We start from the raw sequence: 16,277 nt of genomic DNA, 5'->3' as shown, positions 1-16,277 counted from the left end.
GCTATTCTTTCTTTAGATTTGTCCCCTGGGGAGATAGGGTGAGTTACAAATAAAAATGATGATGATTGTTGTCTTCCTTATATTTAGAAATGGCTCAAAAATTGTTTTGAAACTTAGTGCTGCCAAACAAGAGCTTTAGCTAAAGGAGTTGCCTATTTAGATGAGTGGAATGAACACCTGTTTAAGAATGACAGATCTAATTTAATCAACCATTGAATGTTAAAAGCACAAGTTCCAATTTCTGAAGAGAAGTTGCTTTAAAAAACTTCATTTCTGTAGTCTGACAATTTGACATAGAACAGGATTGCCTGTATAAAATACAGTACTTTAATGAGTTCTTAATTATTTTTAACGAGACACCTGAAGCTATGAGAATGGGTGTTTTTTGGTTTGTTATAACTGTAGTTCTTTATAAATGCATTTAAATAGTGTATACAACAAGATAATTGGTGTACACAAAAAGGGAATTTAGTAATATACTATAGATCTATATTTCTCATTTTAGGGGGAGGACCCCTAAACTTCTCCCTTATCATCTTCACTCACTAACATGAGAAAGCTGAAAGCAAAAGCAAAATTGAACAAAGAAAAACTATATGAAGGAAATCAATTGGGTATGATGAACAACCATGAGCATGGAACAACCAGCAATGCCTGATCTGGGCCAGACAGAAGGGAAAACAAAGGGATGAGCTAAAAGTCAGTTCTACTACTAGTCGCACTAGTCTTTCATGAGGTCTGAGAACTATACTGTTTCCCTAAAAAGCAAGATATGTGCAATTACCACTACAGAAGAAGAGTAGATTGTAGAATGAGGCAGACAACTGTGAACCACCAGATACTTCTGAACTGCGACCCTCATAAACCCTCATCAATGGTTCCATTGGTTGGGTCATAATGAGAGCTGTAGGTAACAAATATATCTTGAGGATCACAGTTGCCCCCTCTGCCCCAAGACAGAATCTCACACTGCTATAGGTCCCCACTGTGTTATCATTAGGCCACAGGGAGCATACAAAGAGGATCCCATCAAATGATTGTAGAAAACTTTTCTATTAGGAGAGATATCAATCCTCACCTATATTACAAATAACTGGCAAACATTTTGTGTAAATTCCTACTTTTGCTAGTATATTGAACATTACATGGATACAAACCAATGCACTGATAGTATTGAATGCAATGTTGCATAAATGGGGTCTATTACTGAAAAGTCTGAAAAGAAACTTCCCAGTTACCAGTTGAGTACTCCATATCTGAAATGCTTGGGACCAGAAGTGCTTTTGTTTTTCAATTTTGGAATGTTTGCATATAAAAAATGAGATAGCTGGATAATGCGACCAAAGTCTAAACACAGAACTCTTTTATGTTTCATATACAGATATACTAAAGGTAATTTTATACACAATTAAAATATATATTTTTGTGAATGAAACAAAACACGCAAAATTATTAAATTGAACCATAAGAAAGCAGAGGTATTGCTATCTCAGCAACTAATGAGGACAACTTTGGAGCATTTAGATTTTTGGACTAAGGAATACTCAACCTGTACATGGGGAGTAACAGTTTAGTAACGTATTGTGAAAACCTGATGTGAGGCATTTTATGTGAATAGAATCCCATGTATTTTCTAGTTAGAGAATTGTGAATCCAGCTGCTCAGCCTGAAAATCAACAACCTCAACAAATGTTTTGTTCATTCATGTAAATGATACATTGAAAATCCTGAACATAGTATCTGTTTAGCAACATATATTTAAAATAAAACTTAAAAGAATTTTTGAGAACTATTTTACATTTTTTAAGTATATATTTTCTAGTTTTTACAACTGCAAGACTGTCCTGTTTTTCTCTGAAGTATCTTAGTATGCAACATTTACACCCTCTTGTGGTGATGAATGATATTTTAATCTTAATCGTAACTGAGTTATAAACTGAACAGCAGTTTATATCTGGACAAAACAATATGTTATTAAAATGTTCTGTCAGGGAAAAACATTTATCTGCCATCAGGTGTTTATAAACTGATGAAGGCTGGGTTTTTCAAGGCAGTTTGAGTGGTATTTTAAGATGAGTGTAAAGTTTTAATACATTATAATATAATGTTTCATAGTTTTAATAGCACAGCAGGAGGTTGGACTGGATGGTCCTTGTGTTCTCTTCCCATTCTATGATTTCATGAAATTGTTAAACTGTTATTTAATATTTTGTTTATAAGTAACATACTCATAGTGTGTTTAATTAGCATTGTTTTACATTCCTTGTTAACTACCCTTGAGCCCCTATATAGGGAGAAAAGCAGGATAAATATAAATAAATAAATAAATAAATAAAAATGCCTTACTCGCTCACCCACCCGTCCTCCCTTCCTTGCTACTCACCAGGTGAGTAGCGAGCAAGCAAGGGAGGGGAGGTGTGCGAGCAAGGGAGGGCCGCAAAGGCGGAAGCAGCGGCAGAAGCAGGCTCTTCCAGGCTCCTGCTGCTGCCCTTGCTCGCTTGCTCACTTACTGGGTCGGGTCCCAGTGGCAGAACCAGGACTCGGCCCGGAGAGTAGCGAGTGAGGGGAGGTGGGTGAGTGAGCAAGCAAGAAGGATGGCAAAGGTGGCAGTAGGAGCAGGAGCCTGGCTGCCTCTTCCAGGCTCCTGCTTCTGCCGCCACTGCCACCTTCCCTCGCTCGCTCACTCACCAGTCCCTGCACGGATTTTCAGTTTTCGCGCGTGGTCCTAGAACGTAATACCCGTGATAAGTGAGGGAACACTGTATTACAAACCTGGCAGAAAAAAAACCCAAAAAACATACTTATTACTATTAATCTTTTGCTTACCAGCACATCATGCACTAAAGCTTGGTAGGTCCAGGTGTGGTGCAGAGGAGTTGCCAAATCTATGTTTCTATCAATAAGTACCAAAAGAGGTCTCTGGAAACTATAAATAAAAACAAATGGTTAATATCTTCAGGTATGCCTACATATCTCCCTTCCCAGCAACATTAGATCAGCCCCCTCCCTCCTGGCCTTCAGAAGGAAAGTGAAAAGTTGGCTTTGGGATCAAGCTTTTGCTGCAGTGCAATTATGGATGGTGTGGTTTTAATAATGTTTTAAAATGTTTAATATGTAGTAATTTGAATTTAATTTTAATGTTTATTGGAATTGTTTGTGTTCTAAGGCATTGATAACTGCCTACATGTAAGCAGCCTTGAGTCCCCTTCGGGGGTAGAGAAAGGTGGGGTAAATAAATAAATAAATAAGGTAAATAAATGAATTAATAAATATCCAGAAGATTCTAATCATCCAGATTGTCTCCAATGTTGTAGAAATGTCATAATGAAACATAAAATAGGCTTTCACATAATTCTGGTTTTTAAAATCCTGAGAGTCGTCTCTATCTGCAATAAAGCTAGACATTTTACAGCAAGAAACACATTTGTTTCAAAAACAATTTTAGTGTTTAAAATCTCATTACAAAATGTTCAGTTTTCAATAAGTAGTTATTTATTGCTGTGCTCTTATTAGATTAGTACAAATATATTAAAAACCAGCAGTGCTTGTTAAAAATTAATGACACGTTACAAGCACAGAAAGTCCAAATACCTGTATGACTTTAAAAATGATTTCTGAAAAACTAAATATTAATACCTGAATTGTCCAGCCCCAAGTGTATCACCTGTGAAAAGGCTGTTTCTGGCATCTCTGAGGTTCTCTCGGAGTTTCTTATCTAGTTTCTGTAAGAGATTGAGCAAAACGTGATTGGTTGATACTTATAATTAATGTAGTGTGGAGAAGAGCAAACCACAGAATACTTACTACAATGCAATCTGAGCCCTGTCTCATGAACAATGGAGGACCTTCTCACAGCAACACCAGAGGCACTTCAAGTGGCCAGCTTCTGGTCAAAGGAAATCTAGTATACTGCCAAGTTTTAAACTTTGTTTGTGTTCTTAAATACATTATAACTGTACCCTCAATTCACTTCTGACACGATAAATAAACAAATCATTAATGTACATTCTTGGATGACCAGGGGAACTATCAATGTTGCAAGGCATGGTTCCTTTCAGCTCAGCATTATGGTCATCTATTTCTCATCTTTTGAGAGAACAGTTGCCAAGATCACAACAGAAACTGCACTCTCTGCCTTGTGGTTTTTAGTCTATATCCTTTTTTCTACATAGATATAATTTATGGTTGTACCCCATCGACAATTTTTAAAGGGGCATTGCATTCCAATTCTACAAATTCTCTAAACTGGTAAAGGAATGCCTTCTCCTTTGGAAGCAGAGACTTTCAGAACTGAAACTGTGTTCTTTTAGGTCTATCTGATTTGTCTGACTGTCTTAGGTTTTGGCAACTGAACCAGTCTTAAAGTCTAAACTATTGCTTCCTCCTGCAACATGAAAAACGAAAATCTTTCTGATTTGTTTTTCTCACAACAGAGAAGGAAACCTGAACTCTATATTCTTTCTTACATTTGTTGAAAAAGGAACATATCACTAAAGATTTACTGCATTTTCTCAGCAGTTCTCATGGCATAATGCTATGGAATCATGGGACTTGTAGTCTTATAATGGTTTTAGCCGTTTCTGGTTTAGTGTGCTGATGTCTCAGCAAACTACAAATTGCAGGGAAAATGGTTTCAAACTGCACAAATTCTTTAGTGTAGGTGCATCTCAAAAAGAAAATGATGCTCATCCACAGAAACAGCCAAAACCACTAGGACGAAAATTCAGTTACAATAATTTCACACTCTTTTCAATAATAATTTTAGCTTACATATTTCATAACTCACCACAGCTACCATTTCTGCTGCTGTTCCTCTTGAACATCTGATTATTGGAATAGCCCCTGTTAAAAATAAAATATGTAAATATATATAATATAGCACTCATTGTTGAACGTGGATGAATTTTGTATGGTTTATATTCCTTGTAAACTTATGAAAGAAACATAGCTTAACCATATTTAAACCATGTTTTATAAAATATTTTTTATTGCTGAGAAGTGCCTTTATTTTATTTAAAGATTGTAGACTGGTGAATGGGGCATCTCAAATACATTTGCTAGGCATCTTCCGAAGGCCTGATGTATATCCTTGTTTCTTCTTGGAATAATTTAAAAATCTGATACAGGACATACTATATCTGGAAGAAACCTATGTCACTGACACAATTTTTTGAAGTTATAATGTTACAGTCTGCACCAAATCATATTAAATTCACTTAACTTGGAAATCCTCTCCTACATAGTTATTATTACAAATCATTTTAAATTTGCCATTGGAAGTTCTGAACCACATGCTGTAGAATGATGTTTTTCATCAAGCCGAATCCTCTTCCTAGGCCTAACTAAAGTAGGCCTAGCTAAAGTAGAACTCAAAGCGGCTTTACAATAGGCAACAATTCTTAATAGCTTTTGTATTTTGTCTAATAGGCAACAATTCAATGTCAGATAAAACAGACATATAATTAAAGAAACATATACATTAAAACATAAAATTAAAAAGCATATAAACATTAAACTCAATTATGAAAAAAACCCACACAATCTGCAAATCATAGCCAAGGAGCCATTCCAGTCATGATTGGACATATTCTATCTCCACTTATTACACTGCATGACTGTCCAAAGACCTGGTCCCACAGCCATGTTTTTAATTTCTTTCTGAAGGCAGGAGGGAGGGAGCTGATCTGATTTCGCTGGGAAGGGAGTTCCATAGCCGAGGGACCACAACTAAGAAGGCTCTGTCCCTCATCCCCACCAACCACACCTGTGAAGGAGGTGGGACTGAGAGCAGGGCCTCCCCAGAAGATCTTAACCTCCAAGATGGTTCATAGAGGTAGATATGTTTGGACAGATAAGCTGGGCCAGAACCATTTAGGGCTTTATAGTCTAAAGCCAGCACTTTGAATTGTTCTCAGTAGCAGACTGACAGCCAGTGGAGCTGACATTATTATTATTATTATTATTATTATTATTATTATTATTAACTTTATTTGTACCCCGCTAGCATCTCCCGAAGGACTCGATGCGGCTTACAAGGCAAAGGCCTCAATAAAACAACAATACAACAATACACATAAACCATAAAGCAAATAAAAAACAGTTTGTGAACCGCCGTGAGTCGCCTTCGGGCTTGAGATACAGCGGTATAGAAGCAAAGTAAGTAAATAAATAAATAAATAAAAGCAATAAACAATAAACAGTAAAAACAGTACACCATAGCACAATAAAACTAAGGCCGGGCCAAGTGTAAATGGGTACAGATTAAAAGTGCTGAGTATGACAGTTGAAATATAAGGATTTTGGGGTAAATGCAATGTGCTGACAATCTTAGGTCTCTAGTAAAGTGCTTCTGGGATGTGTTGCTGGAGTTTCCTATTCTGGAAAGGCACACCGGAATAGCCAAGTCTTAAAGTTCTTCCTAAAGACTGCCAACGTAGGAGCCTGTCTAATGTCCTTGGGGAGGGCGTTCCAGAGTTGGGGGACATAAGACTTGAAGGTATCATTTTTTAACTGGTACTGGCTGCATTTGTAACTAACGGTATTAAAAGTGTCACAATACAACGACCATATTTTAAATATCCTGAATTATTCTACATCTTCAATTGAAAAATGGTCTTGTACCTCCTGCCTCTGAAACAGGCACATGCTGGAAATCAGGCAAGAGATGGGGAAATATAATGTCTATACTGGGCCTCTATAGGGTAAAGCTGTCTGCCTTACCTTTCTCTCTCATGTTGATCTTATATAAGACTTAAAGCAGAAGTGTTGATTTCTTTACCAAAGGAGATTTTTAAAAGTCTTCCAACTTACCAAGTGTAACAAAAAAACAAAAAAGACTGTCAACAATTGTGTCCATGATGGTCTCCATTTCTGTATCTGTTATATCCGGTCTGTTAATGGCTATAATTTAAATAACAAAGGGAGAAATTATTCACATCAACATCAGTGACAGATTGTGTGCTATTAAGCACAGGCAAACTATTCTAGATAAACTGCAAACAGCACAAATAGACAAAAGCAACTACCTGAAATACACCTTGTATTCTTCTGGCCCTGACATTAGAGATATATTTAACATTCTGAATCTATAAAGTTTCTATAGCTAGATAGAAGTAAACACTGCCTGCTCTAGCTGGAAGTAACAATCCAATTATATGAATAAAACAAAACATTCTGAGTTAGGCCAATACATTGTATCAGGATAGGGAACTATGGTTCTCTAGACATGTTCAATTGCAAATCCCACATTATCTTACCACTGGCTAAGGCTAATGGCAGCTATAAGTCAGTCTCAACATCTGGAAGACCATAATTACATACCACTATACTGTATAGTAGCCTGACAAATTGAGATGAAAGGTGAATTAAAGATTTAATAAACCCTGACTTAAAATACTAAGCATTAAATGAACTAAATGTTTTCACAATCCACTTACCACGATATGAAACAAGCTCCTTATTTTGATTGCACAGTACAAACATATCATCTTCCAAAGTAATGAAGTTGAGATATTGGTCAAAAACCTATATACCAAGACAACGGGATCATTATTAAGAACCACCACCTTAACTGATTTAGCAGGTGCCTGTGATTTCATTCTTTTAGTTGATAAAGACTAACATCTACCCGTGGCTTTATTTTTACAGAAATAATTTTCACTTGAGCTAGTCAGAGCATCTGGTTTTAACCATCTTTCACAAAAGATGCCCCTGAGAGTTGGAGTGCAATTGTGCAGAGCATAAAATAATATATAATAGAGAAATTGGTAAAAATGGGTGACTGCATCAAACAACACTGACACTGTCACTGCCCACAAGTCTATAAATATTATAATATGTACAGTACATATAAATATGATTAGAAAATTATAAATAATTAATCATGAAACAAAGTTATTTCAATTATTTGCCCATCTGGCTGTGTGTATCTTTATTTATAAAAGACATTTTAAAGAGAGAAAAAACTCAGAGGAAAGTAAATAGGAAACAAGTGGATTAAAATAACCTTTGATCGTGATACTACGATAAGTAAAGACACCTAAGTAATTTGAATGATTCCGCGTAATTGCTTTTTGTAATTTCCCTTTACATATTTTGCCTCAGACACATATAACAAGTTCTTATGCATATATAAAAGCCAATTCAATTTCAATGGTATAAATTTAGAAATTACATAATAAATTAAATTAGGTTGCGAAATGCAGTCCATAAATAAGACAGGCTGTGAGGTTCACAATAACTAAAAAACTGTAGAAATTACTCTTGAAATTATGGGTGCACACCTTCGTGAATTAAGACATTTTGAAATCCTTTATTCTGGACTAGTTTCAGAGTCTTGCTGAATATTATCTTGTCATAAAGAGATACGATCTTTCTGTGTTATGTGAAATTCGCAATTCACTAATGTAATAGATTCATTCCTAATGTAATGGATTCATTGATATGTATATCAATAAAACTGTCATTAGCATAATAGTACCTTAGCAACTTGCGTTACAGCACTGGCACCCAAAGCAGCATTTGCAATATCTTCCAGTTTACTTCTTGAAATAGCAGAAATAAAATTTAAAAAGTAAGATTCATAAAGTTGATTTCTAAGATCCTGAAAGAAAATGAAAATGTTAATAGAATGTTAATACCATGCTAAAATGAATACAAAGCAATCTTCTTAAAACTGATCATCTCATAAAATGCCACAGCATTGTGTCCAGTTAAACACTTTGATTTTGATATAAGGCTGTTGATATCTAACACAGACACATGAATAAGAAACTCAGGGTGAATATCCAAACTACATGCATACACACGCACACACACACACACACACACATTCACACTTTACACACTGGTGTAATTAGGAGACAGAAATCTTTGCTGCCCTAAGACTGTTTTGTGTCCAATCCTAACTCAGTTTTGACACAAGACACCACTGAAGTGGCCAGTCCCTTCCCAGTACCAAGAAACATATCAGTAGACAACTGAAGGAGACCACCACAAATGAAGCTGTGAGATATCAAAATCAGGCATCTGTACTTCCAAGAGAGTCCTTTATTAAATTCTGATGATTGCATTGACACGACACTTTATTTGGGCACAACAAGCTTTGAACATGCTGGCTCATATCAAGGGCAGGCATAATGCATATGAAGGAACAAGAAATTCATGGGGCATACCTTAAACTAAGCTGTGGGACATCACAAACTATAGATTGAAGTTACTAGATAATTTTGGCATCCACTTTGTTTTAGTACAAGATACTGTCAAGCATGAACCATGTATCCTATATATCAGTTGACTTCAGGTATAAATTGGGGATGGGTTTTGGGGCCAAAATTAAGGATTTCAATATGTCCCATGAATAAGTCATGGATTATTCTGTAGAAAGGGGAGGCATCAGTGGCTGGGTGGGGAAATGGAGGACAGTGCACTGATGCCTCCCCTCTCCACAGAATAATCCATGACTTATTCATGGAACATATTGAAATCCTTAATTTTAGCCCCAAAACCCACCCCCAATTTATACCTGAAGTCAACTGATATATAGGATACATGGTTCATGCTTGACAGTATCTTGTACTAAAACAAAGTGGATGCCAAAATTATCCAGTAACTTCAATCTATAGTTTATGATGTCCCACAGCTTAGTTTAAGGTATGCCCCATGAATTTCTTGTTGGCACCATGGTAGAGAGAGTACAGAGGCCACTGTTTTTTAAAAGTTATCTCAGGATGCATTATCTCTTGCCTTTCACTACTTTACTCAGAGAATGAGATGGTTTCTTTCTTGATAAGAGTTAAGAATCACACTCAAATTAACCCAGGGATAAATTTCAAGTTTTATATAGTGCAGTTAAAATCTCAGTTAACAGGAAATACATGAATAAACTAAGGGTATGAAAATAAAGCACTGGGTAGAATATAATACATGGTTGTTTCAGCAAGTGGAGTCAACTAGATGTGCCACTAGATGTTTTCCCATTTATGTCTATATTTGCAATCCCTGACACAGAGAAACCACTGCTAAAGCAGGAGGCAGTAGGAAAAGAGGAATATTGCATTACAGGTGAATAGACTTGACCAAATAAACCATAATCAGAGCCTGCAAAATCAGACCAGGACTGTTGGTGACATGAATGAGAGATCTCGCGAGACTCTCATTCATAAAGGTGCAATGAGCAAAGACACTTAAAACTTTATCCCGGCACATTTACACAACACGGTTTGGCTTTGCTTTGCAGCTTCATTATTTAATATTCTTTCTCTGAACTCCATAAAGCTTTTCAGTTGATTGCATTTTAGTAGCTCAACTTTTGCATTCACTGTACAGGCTCATGCATGCATGATGGTAAAAAAATGCTGTTGCAATCTGTTCTAGGTTACATCATTTTTGTCTCAGGCTAAATTTTAGTAGGGCTTAGGCTTAAGCTTGGTTGAAATCAAGCTAGTAGGAAGATCTGTAACATTTCCAATTGTAACATTCTTAATTTTGTTAAATTTTGAAGATTATTTGGAGCAACACTCAATAATCAGCTTTTTATTTCAGTGATTTGGATAAACATATGCATGTAGACAATTCATCTTGCCTCATCTATTCAGTTGTCTAGTAGACAAGCCTATGAACTGAGTCAGCATGAAATAATTATTGGTGACAAGCTTTTGTGGATTAACTTTGTTGATATAAGAACCTCTATATTTCCTTCCATGAACCATGACATATGTTTTAAAGTTGAAAGTGGTCTTTTGCAAATATCAGGCAAAGATTTTTAATTGATTTATATGTTTTTCAGTATTTTACATTGCCTTTAATATTTTAAACTTGTATTTTGTTTCCATGCCATCGTGAGAATTACCTTAATGGCATAACAAATATTTAAATAAATAAATAAATAAATAATGGCATGAATTGAAAGTGTATTTCCAAATGGCAGGGAAAGAAAGGGAGTAGGAATATAAGACCACATATCTGATCTACTTGCAACTGTATACTGCTAAAAACATTTAACCTTTGTTCCAAAACACCATCTGACTAGAAGCAATATTTTGCTCAGCATTGGACAGATATAACCCCAGTTTAGAGGAAGTTCTGCTTCTAGAATGAAACCATGTTCATCTTTTGAGTTGCTATATGTCTATATTTGTGAATGCACTAGATTATACATTCAAGCCTTAGCTCTTACTGCAAATTTTATACAAATTAAACTACCTGGCACAGCCTGTCAACATTTTCCTCAGTTGGCATTACAAAATATATCGCTGGAACATCTGGAATGGGGTCTCGATCGGAGTGCAGAAGACTACAAATAAAAACAACTTCATTTATGAACAGTTTTGTTTCTGTAAATCCACTCTCTTGAACAAAAACATACATTCAAAGAATTCTGGATAAGATTAGACTACAAGGCCCTGTAATTTGCTGGCACAGAACTATTCCAATCTATTCCCTTTTCCTTGTCTCCATGTAGTAATACAGATAACATAGGTTTTTACATTACTTAAGATTAACCAGGGCATCTTTATAAAATAAAATCCTAATATATATTGTGCACAACAAGTCTGAAACAAACAAATAAAAATTGTGCTATTCAAGCTATGTTAAGATATTCAATATGTCTTGGAAAAGTATGCTACTTGGGGACCAGGATGCCGAAAGTATCTTTTTCCCCCCACGTTGTTCTCTTAGCATACTGCCGAAGTACAAGTTTTCTTTGGGTTTTTTATTTATTTTGTTAATCAGTGTAATGGATTCAAACCTGTCCTGTTTTATGGAAAAATTAGAATGTATATACATGCCAGACCTTCAGCTCTGCTCATTATATGAGAGAAAATGAATCTGAGAATAATCAGCTTGTTTCCTCATACTGATGGTTTGCAATATGTGCTGTGCAAAGTTTAATCACACATTTTCATGCAGCATACAGAGTAACAAAAGCATAATGACTATATACATCAGATACATACAGGTGGAGAGTAATGCCCATATCTCTTAATTCTTTCACTGATAATAATGGAGATATTATATCTTGGCCAAATCTGTCGTAAATAAGAACCTGTAATACAAAAAAGTTAACAGAATATTCACTAGGGCTGAATTCATTCTAGACAGCTTTGTATGTACTGTTTTGCCACAGAAAGTAGCAATTACAATGGAGGTTGGGAAGGAAATACCTACCCTTGATCTTCGCTGTTATAAACAGATAGTTGTCTTTCAAACTACAATTATATATGTGTTGTCAAATCTATAGTACTCGCTCTCCTACAACTTTAAAATCTCCTTCAAGGAGGAGGACAAATACACACACCTTAAGCCTTGATTCCTTTTTTAAAAACCTCATACAAATTTCAGGGGCTGATCTGTTTCTGAAGTCAGAGGAGGGAAATTATGAGGGCATGACAACTGAGGCCCCCAAGACATGTCCAGATACTGTACTTAAGTAAGTCCAATACCAATCTTGGAACTGGCATAGATTACGACTTACATTTTGGCCATGATTAGGATTCAATAAAGCCCACCACTTTAAAAATACAGTTAAAAATATATGAAAAATACAATACAAATAAACTAATAAAATATTTTAAAAATTAATGTTTGAATAAAAGAAAATGGAATTTTAAAAGATCAAAACCTCTTAATAAGAGATCTTTTAAAACATCCCAACGCATTAATTAAAAACATTCTTTCAAAAGTCTTTCTGAATAAAAATGTTTTGGTGGGATTCTTGGATGGGGTGTGTGTTTAAAAGGCTATTTTAAGTGTATTTGTTATATTTTAATCTGTTTTTACCTTAATCCACACTGTACTATTTACAGTAATTGTTTTTTAACTTTTGTATTGTGCTTTTAAAACTATAGCCAAAGTGTGGGATTGTTAGCCTTGAGTCCCCACAGGGAGAAAGGCAGAGCATAAATAAAAATAATAATGATAATAATAATTCTGATCTTCCTAGGAAGGAAGTTCCAGAGTCTATGGGCAGCCACCAACTGTACTTGCAATGGTGTTTGAACTAAGGGTCTCCTGTCAAATAGTCATATAGCAGCTTTATATCTCACAACCAACCGTGGAATTGTGCCTGGAAACAAACTGGCAGTCAGTGAAATTGTTGCAAGAAGGAAGCTGTATGATCCCCATAGTCAGCCCCAGTTGGCAATCTGGCTGCAGTTTTTGGACCAATTGAAATTTCCATACTCTCTCCAAATGTAATCCCAAAGTGAACAGGTGCAATTGGCACACAAGCTTTAAATTCACAAAGGCACTCCTGGCATCACAGAAACCTGTGTCTCAAGGTTCAAATCTGTGTATACAAGCAGATTCAAACTACAACCCCATTTCTTCAGCAGTAGTGTACCTCCAGATACACAGGCTGAATCCCTATTCCACGATCTGACTGACCTGAAGCACCTCTGTCTTGTTTGGATCAAGTTTACATTTCTTTGCCTTCGTTCAGTCAATTACTGATAAAGACACTGCTTTAGGACTACAACAGTCTCTTTGGGCTTGGGGTAGAAAGCAGTAATAGAATGGATCTCATATTGATGGTACCACATTCCAAAACTCGAGATAACCTCTCCCAGAGGTTTGATGTATATTTAAAGGAGCATGGGAAATAAAACAGAGCCTGAGGGACCACACACCCCAACAGCCCAACAGTTAAGATGGCATCCCCCAGCACTGTCTTCTGGGTTCACTCCTCCAGAAATGATTGGAGCCACTGTTGAACAGTTCCCCCATGTTCCATCCTAGCAAGGAAGCCCAGAAGAAGCATACTATGGTTGATGGTATTTAAAGCCACTGAGAGATTCAGAAGCAGCAGCAGGTACACACTCCCAATATCCAGTTCCCTGTGTAAGTCATTTATCAAGGTGACCATAGTCTTCTATCACATAGCCAGGCCTGAAACCAGACTGAAATTGATCTTGATAATACAAGCACAACCTTGAGAATACCTTTGAAAACATATTTTAAGTGAGAAAATGTACGCAATTTCTTCCATAAGTCTTGCACCATAAATTCATTATATTTTAATGTTTTGCTAGCATGTTTTATCTACTTAAATTTGTTTACTTCTCTATCTAGAGGCGGGCGCATTAAAGTGTTTTTCAGTAAGTGCTTCACTTTTTTTTTATCAGCGACTGGTCTATATTATTAATCTTTTACCCTGTACTATAAATAGAACTTTCAAAAATATGACAAGAAAGTTCACATGAAAATACAGATTACCATGGACATAAATAGATGTATTATTGGACTTACTTTCCATACTGGTTCACCTGTACTGTTTTTAACAGGTGGCACATTAAAATTCAACATACGCTTCAGAGCCACTGGAAAAAGAAAGAGAAAATATTCTTAGTATTACTTTAGTTTTGTTTTACTTTCACAATGTTGGAGATCAAGATCGTGAATAACTCTGAAATTGTGTTTAACTGTCTAAAATACCCTAAAATACAGTTGACCAAAATAGCATATTTGGCATAAATGTTATTATCACTACCCAAGTGAAACAGTTTCAAAAGCAGTATCCTCTTTCTTACATCAAATGAATAATCACACTAATGGAAGAAGAGATGAGTTTAGTTCCTGATCATGACAAGGGCAAGGTCCTGAGAAGTACAAGGCACATGACTTGATTTGCTGATACCACTATCAGCAGATATGTAGCATGAAATATCTTTCTTATATAGATGGATTTCAGTATTCTTAAAGCCTGGAAAGGGCATCTAATATATGCTGCTGCCAAAATATATAGCTATGACAAAATTGTCTTATTTCAACTGGCAAAAAACGAAGTGTTTCGATACTGTATTATTCTGATATTGTATTAACTAATGAAAATGCAAAAACCAAGGGTAGCGTCACAGCAAAAAAAACCAAAAAAAAACCCCACTCTCTATCAAATATCCACATCTTCTGATGCCCAGAAACACAACATTTATTATAAGACTTGATGTAAAAACCCTGTGCAATTGAGTTGGGGAGAAAATACAACAAAATGAACATAGCTACATTATTATCTTCATGAGTCTACATATATACAAAATGTCAGGTAAAGATGGAATTTAAACACAATCTTTTAAAAAGGGAGGAATGAGTGGAGGTGGGAAGTTAAGGATTGCTTAATCTTACTTCCATCTCTGGTAAACTGGCAGAACAATTCAACAGAGAGAACAAAACAGTACAGCTCCAACAAGGATATGCTTTGCCTGACTGATTTTATTTAGAGAACAAGAAAGCAGAAGACATGAATTAACTGACAGCCTCTACATTGCAATGAAATAAGCAATAGGGTCTCCCGTGGATGTACATTGGGAGTACCAGTGTTCACCTTATGCATAAATGATACATACTGATATAATTAATCTTCCAGACAATATAAAATTATTTGGATAATGAATATCAGAGGAAACCATGAAAAGGTGCAAAGGGGTCTCTAATCCTGGGATAGCTCCCAATAACTTGACACCTTCAACTGGTGATAGAGGTGATTTGAGACAAATTGCAGCAAGCACAAGAACAGGAGGGGGATTCAGCAGATATTTTCGATTCCTGAACCCAGATTTGGGCCTTTTTACACTGCACCACAAGCACTAGTTCCCACTTTAAATACTACAGTTGCTTTCTATGGATTGCTTGAATTTGTAGCTTGATGAGGCTTTATAGCTCTGAGGTTGAGGGCCCTTCCAGACAGTCTGGTGGTGTCAAGCTGCATTAATTCTACGGTGTTGATTGGTCCTAAACCACAGCAATCTGTTTCTTGACTGTGACAGATTGTGTATATCCCTTTTCCAAAATGCTTGGAAACAGAACCTGTTTTTGATTTCGGAACAGCTGTATTTGCATATTATATACATAATAAATATCTTGGAGATGACACAAAATTCATTAATGCTTCATATAACCAATGGACCTCAACCTGTGGTTTGTGGGCCACCAGTGGTCCCCAAGAACTAAAATATGTTCCTCGGCCTCAAGGTTACTACACCATTGCAATGAGAGTGGCTGGTCTTGCGAAACCCTCTTATAGTGCCAAGGCAAAGGGGATGCTGGGAGGGGAGAGGCTGACTACCTAGGAAAGGCGCAGCAACAAGCCTCATGACTGCTGTTTCTCTTCTCTCCTGGAGTGGAACCATTCCATGTGGCACCTGGAAGTGAGTGCGCCTTTGTTTTTAGGCCTGTTCCTGGGGTCATTTGGGGTGCTGATTCAGAAAACTGCATTGACTAGACCACATCAGCTCTAGATTATTAAATATTGTTTTCTGTGGGTGAGCAGATGGCGACTACTG

At 36.3% G+C, this 16,277-nt stretch overlaps 1 protein-coding gene across 2 annotated transcripts in view; it reads right to left on the bottom strand.

Moving 5' to 3' along the window:
- The window catches only part of SCFD1 (sec1 family domain containing 1), a 45,373-nt gene that overhangs the window by 26,490 nt on the left and 2,606 nt on the right, over nt 1-16,277 (bottom strand). For both annotated transcript variants that reach the window (XM_060759691.2, XM_067462866.1), the window contains 9 exons: nt 14,248-14,318; nt 11,958-12,046; nt 11,203-11,293; nt 8,480-8,602; nt 7,437-7,524; nt 6,811-6,900; nt 4,787-4,842; nt 3,637-3,722; nt 2,827-2,926 (listed from right to left, as the gene is read on the bottom strand). In XM_060759691.2, coding sequence (XP_060615674.2) covers nt 2,827-2,926; nt 3,637-3,722; nt 4,787-4,842; nt 6,811-6,900; nt 7,437-7,524; nt 8,480-8,602; nt 11,203-11,293; nt 11,958-12,046; nt 14,248-14,318 — 794 coding nt within the window. The remainder of the gene's footprint in view (nt 1-2,826; nt 2,927-3,636; nt 3,723-4,786; nt 4,843-6,810; nt 6,901-7,436; nt 7,525-8,479; nt 8,603-11,202; nt 11,294-11,957; nt 12,047-14,247; nt 14,319-16,277) is intronic.

Source organism: Anolis sagrei, chromosome 1 (assembly GCF_037176765.1).
Source record: "Anolis sagrei isolate rAnoSag1 chromosome 1, rAnoSag1.mat, whole genome shotgun sequence".
In the NCBI taxonomy this organism is placed as follows: Eukaryota; Metazoa; Chordata; class Lepidosauria; order Squamata; family Dactyloidae; genus Anolis; species Anolis sagrei.
This window is presented reverse-complemented; position numbering and strand designations above follow the sequence as displayed.